General features: G+C 42.1%; 1 protein-coding gene across 11 annotated transcripts in view; it reads right to left on the bottom strand.

Annotated features, from left to right (window-relative positions):
- Patj (PATJ, crumbs cell polarity complex component) overlaps nucleotides 1-18,508 on the bottom strand; it is a 324,044-nt gene extending 305,536 nt beyond the window's left edge. For 2 of the 11 annotated variants that reach the window (NM_172696.2, NM_001005784.1), the window contains exons 1-6: nucleotides 18,144-18,242; nucleotides 8,634-8,689; nucleotides 8,367-8,533; nucleotides 4,719-4,913; nucleotides 2,902-3,041; nucleotides 869-1,064 (exon numbers count right to left, since the gene is read on the bottom strand). In NM_172696.2, the coding sequence (NP_766284.2) occupies nucleotides 869-1,064; nucleotides 2,902-3,041; nucleotides 4,719-4,913; nucleotides 8,367-8,533; nucleotides 8,634-8,655 (720 nt within the window). In that variant the 5' untranslated portion in view covers nucleotides 8,656-8,689; nucleotides 18,144-18,242. Of the gene's footprint in view, nucleotides 1-868; nucleotides 1,065-2,901; nucleotides 3,042-4,718; nucleotides 4,914-8,366; nucleotides 8,534-8,633; nucleotides 8,690-17,520; nucleotides 17,594-18,143 lie in introns of those variants that run through there. The other 9 variants (XM_006502706.3, XM_006502704.3, XM_006502705.3 and 6 more) reach the window with 9 other exon arrangements.
- Between the last annotated feature and the right edge of the window lie 730 nt (nucleotides 18,509-19,238).

The following is a 19,238-nucleotide window of genomic DNA, read 5'->3' as shown; positions in this document are numbered from 1 at the left end:
TTATACAGAGAAACCCTGTTTCCCTGTCTTGAAAAACCAAAAAAAGAAATAGACTTATGCCAAGGCCTGGAGACTCACACATGCAATCCAGTATTTGCAAGGCAGAGGCAGGAGGATCACAACTTTAAGAGCAGCCTGATCTCCAAGGAATTCTAGCCCAGCCAGAGCCACACAGTGAGATCTTATCTTGAAACAAACCAACTAACAAACTACAACAACAACAACAATAAAACAGACAGTTTTCATTCTGAAGACACACAACAAAGTCTGCAAAATGTTGACTGTTTCAGAGTGGATCTGATTTTCTTTTTAAGCTTATGTGAAAAATTATGGCAATAATTATATAAAAGCAATAACCTAGTCATAAAATTCTATTATAACTCATAAATATGAGGTATTTAAAATAAATATCCACATCTTCCTTAAGACAGGTAACAGTAAACTTCTAATGAAACCTCTGAAACTCAGGCATACTGGCACACACCCATAATCCTACACTCATGAGGCTGAAAAAAGAAAAACTGTGAGTGGACTATATAACAGGTGTCCCCTTTTCCCCTCACATATACACATTAACTAGCTATGTTAATCAAAGAACACAAGACATCTCAGCATCAAATAAGTTACAAATAATATCCAATTTGGCCTTTATATTAAATAATAATCTTCAATAAGGAAACCAACCAAACATTAAAAAGACAAAAACAAAACCAACTCCCTTAACAAACATCTTGTAATGTTGCCATTTGGAGACATAATCATCTTTCTTGACCTACAATAATGAAAAGGACTTCCAAATGAATACCAACTATTCTTACTGTAAATAACCTAAGTTAGAATGTAATGTAGCGCCAAGCTTTTGACCCACCGTTTCTGGCAGAGTTGTATCAGCTGAGCTGGTGGATGCTCGGCCCTGTGTGTGGCCCACTTCCCTGGCCACAACCAGCCGCAGAGATCCAGTGGCTTGTTGTAGTAATGCAATCGCCTGCTGATGGGAAATATTCTGATCCAATGGGGTGTCATTAATGGCCAAAATCTGGTCATTTTCCTTCAATCTGTGATCCCTAACAATACAAGAAAAGACGAATTTAGTACTGTAACAACCTGAAGGTGCACACAGGGCTGGCCGTGTGTCTTTCTATGCATCAGGAGTTCTACTAGAAGACATGTGGGCTGGTGAGATGGCTCAGTGGGTTAGAGCACCTGAATGCTCTTCCGAAGGTCCAGAGTTCAAATCCCAGCAACCACATGGTGGCTCACAACCATCCGTAACGAGATCTGACTCCCTCTTCAGGAGTGTCTGAAGACAGCTACAGTGTACTTACATATAATAAATAAATAAATCTTTAAAAAAAAAGAAGACATGCACTCAGCCACTGTGTCTTTCTATGCATCAGGCGCTCTCCTAGCAGATTTGCTTCTCTTCCACCAGCCTTCCTTATGTTAACATGACCACTTTACACAAGACACTAAAACACGTAGTTAAATTAAATCACACGAGCAAGACTACACAACGGGAGAGAAAAAGCAACATTTAGCCTCAGACTACAAGACTTTTTGACTAATGAGCCTCTAACAACAGACTTTTTGCCCAGATAACTTGTCTCCGAGATGTTGTATGTATTCAATTTCAGTTTCATGTACAGGAAAGATTTTGGATGACAAGATATCAACAGTGGCATTCAGAAAGGTCTCCGCTATGGTTTCAATGCCTGTGCCCCCAAACTCCCATGGAAATGCAATTTCTACTATAAAGATTCCTGAGGTGGGACTGTTAAGGGATGATCAGGTTGTAAGGCTAACCACTCATGGATAAGACTGGTGTAGTCACACAAGGGTGGGTCTAGTCCTTTGTTGCCCTGCTTCATCCTGCCTTCCACCATGTAATGAAAGAGCCAAGAAGCTCAAGCGGTTAGACACCTCACGGTGGACGTCTCAGCTTCCAGAGCGGTAAGCCCTATTATCACAAGTTCTGAAACCTGTTCTGAAACAAGTTCAGGTACTCTGATATAGCAAAATGAACTAAGGCTGAGCCTCACAATCATTTTTTTTTTCCGAGACAGGGTTTCTCTGTGCAGTCCTGGCTGTCCTGGAACTCACTCTGTAGACCAAGCTGGCCTTGAACTCAGAAATTCGCCTGCCTCTGCCTCCCAAGTGCTGGGATTAAAGGCGTGTGCCACCACGCCCAGCCTCACAATCATCTTTTAAAGGAACTGAGAAGTAAGAGCTGAATGTAAGGACAATATATTATTATCAGCACTTCCCAAAATGGTTCAGAAAACTTTATAGACAGATGCTGTTTTTAAAAAGTTAGCGGTTGCCAGAAGATGGAAGGAGCTAGGAGTGGCTGTTAACATATACACAGGATGGGAACTTCTTTTCTAGTTGATGAAACTTTCTAAAGTTTCCACTGACTCTAGGATAGTGGGAATGACTGCAAACACTGAGTATATTAAATACCACTTCAAAATGGTCGTTTAGACTATTTGGATTATATCCCAATAAATCTATTATTTTAAATGTTGAGTTAGAGAGACTAGAAATAATCATCTATAAACAGAAAACAAATTTGGAAAGAACAAAAACAAAACATTATTGACAGAATTTTCTAATCATATCCTGCCACCGTTGCAATTATTCCAACAGGAACATCTGAACAGTGAACTCAGGAAATGAGTCCTAAACCAAAGGCTAGAAACGGAGGGACAAAGACTTTGTGCTGAGCCCTTCAAAATCAGCAGCAGGTGCAGCGTGGAGAGGGCAGGGTAAGGAAGCTCTAAAGAGCCAACCAGCACCAAGGCTAGTGTTACTGTTTGTATTGCTTCTTTCTTACTCTTTACAGTACCTCTTCAGAGCTGTCAGGAAAACAGGAACCAAGTACAGAACGAGCTTCCTCCTCACCTGTCTGCTACACTCCCGGGATGGACTTCCTTCACAAAGATATCAATTAATCCCAGGCTTTGGCTTCTCAGAGCCACCACACTGAATCCAAGGCCTCCAGTTGAAGGACGTTCAATATCTATATACTCAACGTGCCGGCCCTAAAGAAAGGGGGAAAGGGTGGGAAAACAGAAACCCATGATGTGCACTTAAATATCACCTTTCCACAGAACTGACGCTGCTCAGCACACGGCAGCTTCTGAGTCATCACTGTCAGTCCCAACATGCTCAGCAGCCGGCTAACACGCACGCAGGTCCTGGGAACCGCTTACCTTCACTGTTTTCAGCCAAGTACACAGAGAACAGCATTGAGAAGCATTTACAATTCATCCACATTAGAACATAGAGTCTGGGCTGGACAAAAACCGAAAACAAACACCCTTTCCCACAGTAAACTCTCAGTTACTATGTACGTAAATTTCTTTAACTTCTCTTGATATAAAACACATTTCTAAACAGGAGAGTAAGTCAGCTATGCCAGACGCACACTTGTGCTCAGCCCAGTCAGAACCCACAGCACTGTTTTAAATTCTACTGCAATGACCTGATACTCCATTCACGCGGTCATTTCTGCAGTTACGAAGTACGAGGATGCAGGCTATTTTACAGCTTTAGTTAACACCATGTACAATAGGAGAGCTTCCTAAACATAATCAAATCGCAAGGGCAGCACACAGAGCACACGGAGCTTAGAGTAGTTTTCACTACCGCAACTTGGAACAAATTCTTTTATAATCTCAAACCCAACTTTAGGTGTTTGATTGTCTTCCTCTCTGGGTTTTTTGAGACAGAGCTCTCTATGTACTCCATATGCTCAGGAACTCACTATGTATGCCATATGGCCTCGGTCTCACAGAGATCCTCCTGCCTCTGCTGGAATGAATAGGCATGAACCTCCAAATCTGGCTTTTGTTTTGTTTTGTTTGTTTGTTTTTGTTTTTTTCGAGACAGGGTTTCTCTGTATAGCCCTGGCTGTCCTGGAAATCACTTTGTAGACCAGGCTGGCCTGGAACTCAGACGTCCACCTGCCTCTGCCTCCCAAGCGCTGGGATTAAAGGCGTGCGCAACCACTGCCCGGCCTGGCTTTTTTTTTTTAATTGACTTTATTTTTAATTATGTGCATGGGTATTAGTCTGTGTGTGGATATGTGCATGTGAACTGCCTGCTGAGGCCAGAAAAGGGTTTGGATACCTAGCGTTAGAGCATCTGTGAGCTACCCAATGTGGGTGCTAGGAACCAAACTCAGTCTTTGGTAAAAAATTCTAAATTTTCTTTTAAAATTCAAAAACTTCAATCGTCTATCATTTACTTTTTGGCAGGTATTAGGGGATACAGTTAAATTATCCATTCTAATGTTTTTCTAGATTTTCTAAATTAATTAATTTATAATTCACAAATTCTGATAGAAAATTAAAACAAATTTTCTTATGCAGTTCAGTTTTTGTTTGTTTTCTTTTGTTCTTCTTCTCTCTTCAGACAGGGTTCCACTATGCAGCTCGCTCAAGCTGGCCTCAAACTGGAGATACCCCTCCCCCGGCCTGCTGAGTGCTGGGCTGCAGGCTTTGACAGCATACCCTATTCTGCTGTATTTTAATTACAGGTTCCAACACTCAGGTTAGAAGTACTGTCAATTCCTCTTAACAAGATAAAAATACAAGCAAAGAAATACATAATGTTATATACTAAGGCAAAAATGATTAGGTATAAGTCTTCTTTTTAAACTGAAACAGAAAAAAAATTAATAAAGCTAAATACTCCATGACAAGATATAACCTTACCTGAGCCATCTGCTGAATGACTGAGTTAAAGTCTTCACTTGCTGACTTTTGAGTCCAGGGCAACAGTTCAGATGCAGTCACATTACTACAAGGCCTTTGGGCATTCCCGTTTGTAATGGAACCATCCGTGAACACTAGCAAGCCCTTGCGAGAAAAGTCAAAGTTGGCTGAGCAATCTGAGGGGATGTGGCTAAGCTGTTGGAGAGAATGACAAGAAAATCATCAGCAGAAATCTATAAAAGAAACCATTTCTATCTATCACATTCCATGTATAATGTATGTACATATTAAAGAAATAAGAGGCTAGGCATGGTGGCACATGACTTTAAGACTGGTACTCAGAAACAGAAGCAGGAGGACCTCTTCCAGTTCAAGGCCAACCTAGCCTACATTTAGCAAGATCAAGGCCAACCAGGACTGCAGAGTGAAACTCTGTCTCATAAAGGAAGGAAGGATGGAAGGAAGAAAGGAAGGAGGGAGGGAAAAGGGAAGGAGGGAGGAGGGAAAGGGAGGAAGAAAGGGAGAAAGAAAAAAACATTAGAGGTAGGGTGAGAGAGAGAGAGAGAGTGAGTGTGTGTGTGTGTGTGTGTGTGTGTGTGTGTGTGTGTGCACAGCGAGATGACTCAGCAGTTATACTGCTCTTCCGAGTACAGTTCCTAGCACCCATGTCAGGAAATCCCCAACCACCTATAATTCTGACACCAGAGGATCTGACACCACTGCACCACTACCACCCCACACATACAAGCTCTACTCCCACGTACATAATTAAAAACAAATTAGGTACCTATCGACAAATCAGTGTGTTCTTAAGGCTAGAGCTTTTTAATATTGCACAAAATGTTTACATTTAAAATTTGTTCTTGATATACCTAAGTATGTAAGACACTGGGCCATTTTGTATTTATCTGTATATCTTCATGGAGGAGGCACAAAGGATCCACAATGGGCAACAACGCACCCACAGCAACAGTGTTTAATCAAGGTTTCTTTCTTTCTTTTTTTTTTTTTTTTTTTTTGGTTTTTTGAGACAGAGTTTCTCTGTGTAGTCTTGGCTGTCCTGGAACTCACTCTATAGAAATCTGCTTGCCTCTGCCTCCCAAGTGCTGGTGGGATTAAAGGCGTGCGCCACCACTACCCAGCTTAATCAATGTTTCTAAGAACAAGGTACTAGACCAAGATTCCTGCATGTAGATCATATTATCTCACTGTATAGAGATAGACCAAGATTCCAGCATGTAGGAAGGCCACTTAAACATCTAAAGATGAACATCCAGCATTATAAGAAGCAGGTTTTTTAAAATATTAGCTGATACAAATGCTAACACAGCAGATCAAAAGCAACATGAATAACAAATGTCAAGGGGGCTGTAAAGGCGTCTCCCCGGTTAAGAGCACTTGCTACTCTTCCAACAGATCTGGGTTCGCTTCCCAGCACACACGTGGTGGTTCACAACCATCTGTAACTCTCCCCTAGGAAATCCAAAACCCTCTTCTGGTCTCCACAAGCATCAGGCACACACAAGGTGCACAGATCTATAAAATATAAACAAAGTATCCACACATACCTTTAAAAAAAATAAATGTGAAGATAGTGCCTTTTATGTATGACAAAGAGCTGTACCCACGGAATCCTTACAATGTAGTCACTACACAAGATCTACATAATGATACCGCCAGCTAAGTCCCAACATGGATAGGGTAAATGTCAGAGGCCCCACCCTAGATGAATCACAGCCAGTTAATGGCTGCAAAGGGAGACTCAGTCCTCTGCAGAGACAGCCTTGACAGGTTATTTACTCCCAAGTGGTCATCCCTAAACCCATATAATTATGAGCGTCACTAAATGGGCTCAGCAGGCTACATTTTTGTATACATATGTGTATGTATATGAATATATACATAATAATTTAAAAAGCGGTCATGAAGTTTAGAGGGAGTAAAAGGGGGACATGGAAGAGGTTGGAAGTGTCAGAGTGTTAGGTGGAACTATGATAAATTGAGTACTTATGTAAGAAATTCTCAACAAATAAAAAGGCCCTGGCATAGCAGCACACATCTTTAATCCTAGCACTTTGGAGGTATAGCCAGGTGGAGCTCTGTGAGTTCCAGTACAGCTAGGGCTACACAGTAAGACCCTGTCTTAAATAAATAAGTGATTAATAATAAAAATTAATGCCTTAAAAAAAAAGAATAAATGTCAAAGCTAAACAAGATCAAGCTAAGATCAGTCAACACTCCAACGGGCAGCATTAACTGGACTCAATGAGTTTAAAAAAAAAAAAAGATGTGGATGAAGCAGGGAGCGGATATAGCAGAAGTACCTGGGAAAAGGGGGTAGAAGCTGGAGGAAATGTGTTCAAGATACATTGTTTCCTCGAGTGAAACTGTCAAAGAATTAATAAAAGACACTCTATCAATAAATAAATGGCAAGGGTCAAGAGAGGGCTCTGAGTAAAGGTGCTTGCTATACAATCCTGAAAATCTGAGCTCAGAGTTTTGGAACCCATGCAGAGGTGGAAGGTGAGTGACAATACCAGAAAGTATCCTCAGCCTCCACACGTACCCTCCCACACACACACATACACACAGCATATACTCCACATGGACCCTCCCACACACACACATACACACAGCATATGGACCCTCCCACACAAACACATACACACAGCATATACTCCACATGGACCCTCCCACAGAAACACATACACACAGCATATACTCCACATGGACCGTCCCACACAAACACATACACACAGCATATACTCCACATGGACCCTCCCACACACACACATACACACAGCATATGGACCCTCCCACAGAAACACATACACACAGCATATACTCCACATGGACCCTCCCACACAAACACATACACACAGCATATACTCCACATGGACCCTCCCACACACATACATACACACAGTATATGGACCCTCCCACACAAACACATACACACAGCATATGGACCCTCCCACACAAACACATACACATGAAGATCAATTAGTATACTCGTTCTTTAACAAGGAGGAAGAGAAAAGGCAAGGTGCTTTAATAGATAGAGGCACTTGCTGCCAAGCCTGATGACCCAAGTTGGATCTCTGAAACCCTCATTGCCTAAGGAGGGAATCAATTTGCCCCCACACACACACACACATACATACACACATACTACATATACATACACACTACATACACACACACACACATATATATATATACACACACACATAACTCATACAAAAAAATGTATCAAAAATTGTAAATAGACAATAAATGCCAAGAGCTGAGAATGGAGCACAGTGGTAGATAGAGTTCCAGCATACGCAAAGCCTCGACTTGAACTCAGCACCAAAGACGGATAGAAGGATGGACGAATAGAAGGAAGGAAGGAAGGAAGGAGGGAGGTTAAAGCTATTTTATAACTTTGAAGAAAATGTTGAGATTCTAAAGCATTTGGTTTTTACAAATTTATCACATCCCATAGCCTAGCATAAACTTCATCAATATTTATACCATCCACAGATGCTATCTACAGCTTTCAGGCCCCACACAGCTTTTACTAATCTAAGAGTCGCAATCCTCCCGGCTCCTCCTGTATTCCTGCTGGTCGGAATCCACCCAGGTAAGGCCGGCTGAGCAACTTACCTGTCCCTTCAGCTGCTTGATGGACTGCTGCAGTGTAAGGATCTGGTTGAAGAGAGGGCTCTTCAGCGTCTCGTAGAACGCAGACAGCTTCTCGTTCTGCGTCGTGTCTCCCTTCTCCTGCAGCTTCCCTCGAAGGCGATCCAGGACCTGCAGGACCTGCATCTTCTCTTGGTTGGAGAAAGGTGATCAGAGCTCAAGTCAGACACCATCTCACAATCCATTTTTGAATCATTACATAACAACAATAAAAATATATAGCGTCTATACCTGCAGCAGGGTTTTCAGGCATTTTGGGATATTCTTTTCAATCACTTCCAAAAAGTCTAAAGGAAAAAATTAACTTTCATTACAGATGTCTGCAGTCCTATGGGGAAACTAAAGCAAACTTCAGAGCGTTCTTTATTAAGACTGTACTGGGTGAAATTCAAACTAAAACCACAATAAGGCACTAACGCATGTCTACTCAGATGAGGAAATTTTAACAAGACCAGAGTGAGTGTTGGCAAGGCTGAAAGGCACATCATGCCAGAAAGAAAATAAAATGACACAGTCCCTTGGGGAAAGTACTTGATATTTTATTTTTACTTAATTTTTATAGTTTAAATCATAAGTAGTTTCTTTTTCTTCTTCTTCTTCTTTTTTCTTGTGCTTTTGGTTTTTTGAGGCAGGGTTTCTCTGTGTAGTCCTGGCTGTCCTAGAACTCCCTGTTTAGACCAGGCTGGCCTCGATCTCATACATATCTGCCTGCCTCTGCCTACTGAGCACCAGTATTAAAGATGTGCTCCACCACCACCTGGCATCATAAGTAGTTTCTTATAAAGTTAAAAAGTACTAATTAATAACACACTCCTCCTGCTTAGAAACATTTACCAAGAGTAACGAAAAAAAATATGACCCATATGTGAGAGAACACAATACCATTTGTAAAAGGCCCCAAGTAGGAATACTCAGATGCCCAATCACAGACAAGTGGATAAACTAATGAGCGTTATATAACCCTTGGGGGAAGGGTTGCTGACACAACTGTAAGGATGAACCCGGAAACTACTCTGCTGGGGATGGGAGGTGGGGGAGTGGCTCGGGTGGCAGAGTCCATGACTACGCAGGATGCCTCAGGTCTCATCCCTAGTACCACATAAAACACATTACAAGTGATGCGTGACTATAATCCCAACACTTGGGAGGACTGGACAGGACAGGACAGGACAGGACAGGAGAATCAGGAATTCAAGGCCAGGTTAGACTACGAGGGATATGTGTCAACAACACAACTAACAAGGCTGTCATCAGCATTGGTAAAGGTCCAAGCGGTCCATGAAAGTGTTCCCCAGTGTGAAAATTCCCCCAAGGACCTGTGAACAGGACATCTCAGAAACACTTCTCAGCATCAGAATTGCACAGCTCTGGCAACAGTAAACAGGCAGCTACACAAACAGGACACCCAGCATGGCACCATCCTTCTCCATACCAGCACAGAGCCCCAAACCACCAGTCTGATGGCCATTAATCTAGCAAGATCAATAAAGCAAAGAATGCAAGCTCAAAATTGTAGGATGCCATTGTTATAGCTGAATGTCAGCCTGGTATGTTCTAGTTCATCAGAGAATAACAAGAACCTGGACTGCAGATATCTCTGATAAGAAGGCGGAGAGGACAAATCTACATGATCTTTTAGAAGGACAAATGTAGACGTGTACATTTAATTTACATTCTCTTTCCCCAGAATTTCAATTTCTGAGTGGGTGGCACTCGTGCTCTCTCTCTCTCTCTCTCTCTCTCTCTCTCTCTATATATATATATATATATATATATATATATATATATATATATATATATATCAGCACAATGATGTACGCACATGAGTAGTTTTTACGCTCTTTTTCATAGAGAAACTCCTGCAAACGTCAATTCTCACTAGTCACTGAAATGATGACTAAGTCAGAGTATGCTGAAGAGAAAAAGAAAAAAACATCACAGCATGTGGCTCTCTCCTTCAGCCTCTGGAGGCTCCCTGGCTGTAGTCCTCTTAGCAAATACACTTTAACAGAGTTCTTTATCTTAAAATGTCAGGCACAGTCTGAGAATCCATAGAGTCATGGGCATGGCTGGCTGCGAAACAGGAGACAGAGACACTTTTGTTTACCCAAGTAAAGAAAAGTTTATGAAAAAAAGGCTTCCAAGACAGAGAAGTTTTCCTTGAGTTCCAGGCCAGCAAGACCCAATCTGAAAGGAAATACATAAAAATAAAACTAAAGTAAGCATAACTAAAGTAAGCATGGAAAAACAAATGTAAAAAGAAAGAAGGAAGGAAAGACAGACAAACTTTATTTAGAAAAAAAAATTTATATATATATATATATGTATATGTGGATATATATATATATATATATATATATATATATATATATATATCAGAATTTTCCAGGTTTTTTTTTTTTAAGTATGGTGCTTTAAAAATAAAAAAGTGTCTTCATGGACTTAAAAGCACATATTTTCAAGGCAATTATTAGAAGCAGATCATCACCAGAGTCTAGGACTCTGGACCACCCCAGTGTGGTGGATCAGACCCTTGTGCACACTAAGCTCACACTATACAGTCCACCTACATGCCTAGCTCCATCATATCTTCTTAAAAGCCATAACTATGCACCTGCAGGTCATGTTTGGTTACCATGTGATTAAAAACCTAATTCAACAGGGCAGGCTATATGATCCTGACTACAATGAACTAGAGGATAAATCTTCTCTAAATCTGAGAGATTTGTGGTTCTACATGACATCTCTAATGGCCAGCAAATATTCTTTGCATTTCATTATTCTCTCCTGCTCAAGGGAACATATTCCTGGCATCAAAACCATTTGCTTACCAACAAACCACTTGCTATTCAAAATAAGCGTGTTCTGAGACTGAATTTTACTTCGATGGACAATAAGAATTTCAGTAAGAGGCTGTAAAAATGCACTCAGGAGTGGTTTCCTATATCGACACTTCAAGCATGTTGGCAGTGTTCCGTCAAGTGAGGGGAAGTGACATTTACCTGCTGGCTAGGGCTCCTCCAGCAGACAGCTATCTGCATCTCACTCCTGAAACAGGTACAGTTGGAATTGAGTGACATCTTGAATCCATGTAAGAACTGAGCATGCTGGGAAATCTACCCTTTGTATAAAACAGGAAAACTGTACAACATGCACAAGTGTTGTGAAACGCAGCACTTAAGGGATATTTGGGTTATTTTCATACTTCTGTAAGACAGAAACGTGTGCACTGGGGAATTTTCTAGAAAAAAAAATTTAGGAAGCAATAGTTATTGCTTCCAGAAAATAGAAAAGAGGAATATAAAAGTTAGCCTTTGAGGACTGAGGTTAGAACTCAGTGGTAGAGCGTGTATGCATGAGAGCCTGGATTCAATCCCCAACACCAGAGAAAAATAATAACAAAAATTAGTCTCTTTTACTTTATAGATTTTGGGGTTGTTTGAATTTTTATTAAAAAAAAATACGGACTTAAGATTTTAGTTCAGTGGTAGAATAGCATGTGAGACTCTCAAGTTTTATTCTCTCCACTACAATAAAAATACACAAAAACAAGTACTAATTTTATAATTATAGAACAGTGGTAAAAGTGTCAGATGTGGTACCACATACCTGTAATCCCAGCACTCGGGAGGCCAAGACAGGAGGATTCAAGTTTGAGGACAGCCTGGGCTACACAGTAAGACCCTATCTCAGGGGGACAAAAAAAAAAATCCAAGAAAAATTAAGGCCAAAAACGGCCAACACTTTTCAGACTTCTGTTGGCTCATGAGACTTCAATTTCCTACTAACAAACATCTGCTCATCTATCTGGGATTTTGGGAAGTAAGGTCACTGGCTATCTTGCTGGGAAAGCACAGGCACTCACTGAAGTGCGCATTTCAACTGGACCTTTACACCTGGGTGATTCACAACTCCAGAGCTCACTGAACCAGGAAGCTTGAAAAATATCCATGAGCTTAATATAATATTACATATAAAGTCTTAATGAAGTTCTTAAAAAAAAAAGTCCACTCCCTTCAGAGCCAGGGGTCAGGATTTATCCTGGTCCCTTTGTCCTCAAAGCTCAACATTTACTAGGTACTCGTTAAATAATAAACAGAATCCAAACCAAAGAGTGGTGGAGGCTGCCACCAGAACTCTGTATAGGCTGTCACGCAAAACAAACAAGTGTTACAGTGGCATTAAGGGCCCATTAAGGGAAAGCTATTTGCTCTGCTCAGGGGAATGGCATCTCTGGCCTGGGTGGAGACTTAACATTCCAGTTGGGAGATCAATCATCTCGTTTAGGGAGCAGACTCAGGAAGGCTTGATCCTCCTTAATCCATCCTGAAGAGATAGGAGGAATAACTATCCCGAATGCCATGAAGCTCTGTTAGGTCTGCCCTCCTAAGCACCACTCAGAGGCACAGTTTTTTCCTGTCCCTCCCTTCTTTTTTCTTTGTATGCTGGCCAAAGCCTAAAAATGCCTTTTCTGTATTTTAGGGTTCTTACTCTTTCTCTGGAGGCCCCCCCTCCCCTTTTTGTCACAAGACTGTGTGGCTGGACTCCATGACTCAGTCTAACAGTAGGAATTCTTCTCTTCTCCATCTGACTCCTCTGGGCAGCCGCCTGGGTCTACAGCTGGCTCTCCTTGCGATTTTTTCTTTTACACTCTAATAAAACTGTCCTCAAGCTTCCTTCAGAGCCCATCCTCAAATTCTTTCAATAACAATACTATGAACTCCAAGAGGGAAGTACACCAATTCCCTTGGTGACATGTAGCAACTCTGCCGGGACACCCCAAAATTCCCAGGAACACAAGTTAGGTTTCCTACAAAGGCCTGGTGAAAGCTTTCCTAAACCAACTGAACATAAAAAAATTAAATGTCCCCACTGTCAAAACACCCCACTCCTAGAATGTAAGAAAAGCAATTGTAGAATGCTAAAGCTGCATATGGAGAAAATATTGAAATCCAAGTTGAAAGATACCATGAGAAAAATCATGTTAGTTCCTCAGAGTGCTTCAGTTGGCAAGATTCATATCTTATCACGGAAACACTCTCAAGAGTCAATTCCTAACAGTACTCTCTCTGTAATTTGTTTCATTTTGCAGAAGTTAAACTGCTCTGTGTGTCATTCTGTTGGTGATAGTCCCCCTCCACCACAAGCAACAAGCCACAAATCTGAACAATTTTCACACACATTAAGTCTCTGATATGTTTTTAAGGATTTATTTATTTATTATATGTAAGTACACTGTAGCTGTCTTCAGACACTCCAGAAGAGGGCGTCAGATCTTGTTACAGATGGTTGTGAGCCACCATGTGGTTGCTGGGATTTGAACTCCGGACCTTCGGAAGAGCAGTCGGGTGCTCTTACCCACTGAGCCATCTCACCAGCCCCCTCTGATATGTTTTTAATGGATGCTGCAATGACAGACCTCCATTAACAGGACCTGAATGTTCAGAATCCACTAACAATAGCTACCTCCTCAATGCTTCCCTGTTTCTCCATATGCAGACTGTGCCCTCAGGAGTCTCCAGGAATTATGGTCATACCATATTTTAGAATTCAAAACAACCTAGTGAACTGACAAGCAAGGCCATCTTAGGTTTTGGACACCCTTTCCACTGAAGGCTATTCTTGATTCAAACACACGCAGGCTGAGGTAGAAGGATTGCTAAGAGGTTCCGGCTAACCTAAATCAAACTGAGTTCCAGGTCAGCCTGGGCTACATAGGAAGACCCTGTCTCAACCTTTCCCAGAATGAGAGAGAGAGAGAGAGAGAGAGAGAGAGAGAGAACATACTTGTCTGCTGAAGTAACTATTTTAGCATCTATTCAATACAACACTGAGCCATCCTTTATAACATTATCTAACTAATGTTCTGAATGTCTTATCACCTGTAGTTCATAAGTCCGGAAGACTCAATTAAAACACAAGGGGACAATGCTAATGAAAACATGGAGGAACCACAGATGTCACTGGGAATTAGCTTCATAGGAGAGGAAATATCAAATGCTCATGACCTTTTGGGCAAATAACTAAAATTAAGAAGGAATTTCAACTTGAATGGACCAAGCTGGGTGCACCCTAACCTTCAACATTCATTTATTTCATCTCGCTTTTCCTCCAAAGTTAGTAAAAATTTGAGAGGAAAAAAAGAATTCAGAAAAGAAACTTTCAAAAAAATCTAATTGTTGAGAGGACTAAATAAAATTTGGCCTAGCACACAGCACACACTCAAGAAAAACTATTACTGTTAGCATTTCTTTTCAATCAAAATTATATAACATTTTGAAATTTCAAAGAAGTTAATGTCATTTGTGGTTTTGCTATGTAATCAATACTGAGAAGATTAAACAATAAAACTTTTCATCAGTTCAATTAATACAAAACAAGTGATCAAGAAAAGCCCTATACATTGTTTTGTTTTGTTTTGTTTTTTGAGACAGGGTCTTACCATGGAGCCCTGGTTGGTACAGAACTTGCTATATAGGCCAGACTGGCCTGGAACTCAGAGAGATACTTCTGTCTCTCTCTACCTCCTGAGTGCAGGGATCAAAGATGGGTGCCACCATGCCCAGCCTATAAATTGGGATTTTTAAGTGACTTTAAGGCCAGCATGGTGGTTCACAACTGTACCTAGGATTCCATGGCAAGAGGATGGTGAGTTTGAGGCTACTGTCTCAAACACAAGTCAGCTTACACTAGAGTACTGACACATCTGAACATCATACCCTGCTGGAGGGTAAATACAAATTAAATCCTTACCTAGTTAGTTAGTGTCTCCTCTCAGAAATAGAAGGTGAGCCACAAATGTCATTTTAAAATTTCTGACCAGGGCTAAAGAGATGGCTGACCAGTTCAGTGTGAATACTGTTCTTACAGAAGACCCAAATTCAGTTCCCAGTGCCCATGTCAAGGCTCTACCCTGGCCTCCCTCCACAGGCACTCACACATAACCACACATACATGTAAATTCTAAAAACAATAAAAAGAACCATCCAGTAGTGCTTCACACCTTTAATCTCAGAGGAGGCAGAGGCAGGTGGATCTCTGAGTTCCAAGCCAGGTCTACAGAGTGAGTTCCAGGACAGTCAGGGCTATACAGAAAAACCCTGTTTTAAAAACCAAAAAATAAAAAACAAGGTTGTTTCTGATAGTATCATATAAAAGACAAAATTAGGGTTGGCGAGCTGGCTCAGCAGTAAGAGTACTGGCTGTGCTTCCAGACGACTAACGGTCACACCTTCGATCCCACAAGACAGCTTACAACTGTCTATAACTCCAGTTCCAGGGGACCTTATCCACATGCAGGCCAAACACCAATGCACATGAAATAGAAAAATAAATTTAAAACATAAAAAGTAACTTAAAAAAGACAAATTTAACTTTAATATGTAAACTTAATCCAATTTATACAAACCATCACGTAAATATGCAAATAATATAAAAATAAGATAGCTTAAACTTCCTTTACACTCTCTTAGGATCTAGTGTGCATTTCACACTTACCACACATTCATTCCAAAAAGCCCTATTTCACTTGTGCCAGTGTTTCTGCAACAAAGTACTGACCTATTAACCTAGACTTTTTCGGAAAGAGCTTGGCAATGTTTTTATCAAAGGCTTTTTTGCGTCTCAGCTCAGTTTCTGACTATCCAGGTAAGAATGCCTACAGGCTTGCCTTCTTCCTGATTGCATCTGAGTCTGGCTGGACAACGACTGCTTGCTGTGACAGACAACACAAGTTCTACAACTGTTTCCTTTCAGCCTCTTCAAATCTCAGGCAGATCGTTTCCAAATGGAGGACCAGCACAAATCACTCTCCAGGTCGGGAGTGGACCAAGGCCTATGCTTAAACTCTAGCAGGTCCTCAGCACCACAAGGGCCTGGCTTTCTGTCCTCAGCACCAATAAAGACATACAAATGAACGCAAGCACTACACACCCTTCCATTTGCAACAGAATCTACAGTAGGAGCTCCAAAAGACATCCAAATCTATACAAAAATCCCAGTTTAAGAAAAAAAATTAAGTAGCAATGGTTATGTGACTTCAAATATTAAGGCAGACTGACTAGCTTGCTTTCTCAAGGAATTTCATGCTCCCACCAATACGAGGAAAGACTTCAAGGAACTAACCCCTTTTGGTGACTTCCCTTAAACTAATGCAAAGTTGTTAAAACTTTAACAAAGCAAGCAAGTTCAGGCTGCTTGGGTGTTTGACCTACGAATAATTATTAAGCCCCCTGTAAGAACTGGGAAACACTGGACTGTCTCAAAAATTCAAGGTTTTAAAAGTGAATTCAACATAAGAAAACACAGACACTTTTATCTTTAAAACTACAAAGTGGAAGAAAAGAGTCATGTGGTTTGTTTACTTTTTCTCATCAGTGAAATGGGTTTCTGGTTGCTGCTAGATCCTTTTTTCTTCCTTTAATTCTTTGACCATGTCAGAGAGATATACAATATATTTTGGTCATTTCCACGTGCACACACATACACCCTGTTCCCCCTCTCTCATCCCCCTCCTTTTCCCACCTTCACCTAAGTTCACCTCCAGTTTTCCTGTCAACTGCTTTGCTATATTCCTTTTTCGAAAATTCCCTTGTTTTCCCTACAATGAATTTATGTTAGCTCCATACAAGCTCAATGGCTGCGGGTAGAACCAAGGGACGGGACACATCTAGTCAGTATGTGTGTGGTGCTAGATTAGATCCCCCTCCCCACCAGCCAATAATAATCAGTAAGTAGAGTTCATGAAGATGAAGTTCAATTCGAGTGACAACTTCATACAACTCAATTTTAAATCAAATCATTATTCTGATGACAAGTCCACTATATGCCACCAATAATAGCATCTAAATTAGGATGAATCCTTCCACATCCGCATTTATTAACGTTCAAAGTATCTTAAAATTTCATTAAACCTTATAAAGGCCGTTAGAGCCCTAAAATAGCAGGTCACAACTTCACCTCCCATTTTCTAACTCTGCAAAATAAATAGATTCCAGTTTTTATCCCACCTCTCCCTACCTCTCCCTAGAAATAAATGGTGGATTGGAAGCCAGGGGAAGGCTCGCAGACCTGGAATGTGGTCTAGCTGTCTCAAAGGAACTGAGATTATGCTAGATACCCGTAAGCTTCTTCATTGAAGACACAATCGTCGGACACGACGATGAGACCACAGGTTAGATGCAGGTTAAAGACAATCTAGAGAAATCAGGCCCAGCAAGGTGGGGCCTCTGGACCGCCGAGACAAACAAGTTCAAGAGGAATTCGAAGCAGAAGTGGAAAGAGTCCACAGGAGGCAAAGTACAAGGGAACAACAGTCCAGGGAAGATTCCAAGGAGGGGTGGGGCATTCGAAAGGTGGGAAAGATGTGCGTTCCAGAACTTGATTCCCAGCAGGAATCCATTAACTTTCCCAAAGACTTAAGAGCCACCTCCCCAGCTCAGCAGAGAGAGGCCGGAGGGACGCGAGGCCCACTCGAGGCCAGGTCGGTTCCTCTGCTCCCTCCCCTCCCTCCCACCGACCGCGGGGAGGCTCCGCCCCGCTGCGGGAGGCCGCGGGCCGCTAGATCCGCGAGCACGCGCGATCGCTGCGCTCGCAGGCCGGCCAGCCGGGCCTGGAAGTCCGCGCCTGGCTGGCTGGGTGGGTAGCAGGCCGCCGCTAGGCCTGCGAGCTGCCCAGGGCACTGCCCGTGGGCTCGGGACGCGGCTCCCGCGCGATCCCTGCTCGGTGCGCCGCGAGCGTTACCTGATCGGGCGACGGCGGGGTGGGAGCCCCGGGGCTGCGGGCACGGACGGCCTCCTCACCTGGCGGAAGTACAGCTGCTGCCCTCACCTGGACGGAAGTGCGGCCGCCTCCTCACCTGGGCCGCTCTCCACCTCGCCGGAGGCTGGGCGGGGCGGGGCGAACGGGGCTCGAGCCCCCGGGCGTCTGCGCGCCTGTGAAGGGTCCGGGGGACGAGTGGGGCGACCAGCCCTGGAGAGGAGGCCGGAGGCCTTTGCGTCCAGGTACAGAGTTGTGGGCCACCAGCGCTGACCCAAAACCGAGACCCCAAACAAACGACAAGTCCACTTAGCCCCTAGCCCGAGGCCCCTCTGATCCAGCCTTCTTGTGTCCCTTTTGTTTGCCAGATTTGCTGACTCAATGTAAAAGATCGTAAATGTCAATCTGTGTCCCAGTCATCCTAAGGGTAATTATGAGTGTCTTTCTTATTTAGAATTTTGATGATAAGCATTTACATTATTTAATATAGGCTACTCAAAGGCTAAAGAGAATCAATCATCAGATATCTTACTGAATAAATGTGCTATTAGGCACTGTGATTGACAGGGATGAGAGATAAAATGGTATCCTCAAAAGATGAATATAATACAAGCAACAGCAACACTAGGGCATTTGCTGGTTATGCGTTTGATACTTCATGGCTGTGTGATAATTTCAGGGAAATAACATTTGTTAGGCCTTGTAAGAAGGTATGTAATTTCCCCGCTAATGTAAGGAATAAAGAGAAGATATGCATTTTCATCTGTCCTGTTCAACATACTATTGGAAACTTATGCCAAAGCAAACAGCGGTCATGGCTGGGTGGTGGTGCACACCTCTAATCCCTATATGCTCTGGGGTTTCAAGTAGTATTGTGAATCCCTGTCTCAAAAAAAAAAAAAAAAAAAAAAAAAAAAAACACACTAAGAATAGAAATAAAGGGCACACTAATAGAAAAGAAGCAAGTAAAATGGCATTTGTGGATGTCAGTATTAAAGGTAGAAAATCAATGATGACTGGACAAGATGACTCAGTGGGTAAAGGAAGGTGCTGCCCAAGTCTGTTCGCCTGTGTTCAAGT

This window comes from Mus musculus, chromosome 4, assembly GCF_000001635.26.
Source record: "Mus musculus strain C57BL/6J chromosome 4, GRCm38.p6 C57BL/6J".
In the NCBI taxonomy this organism is placed as follows: Eukaryota; Metazoa; Chordata; class Mammalia; order Rodentia; family Muridae; genus Mus; species Mus musculus.
The sequence above is the reverse complement of the archived record's forward strand: the minus strand, read 5'-3'. Positions and strand labels throughout refer to the sequence as shown.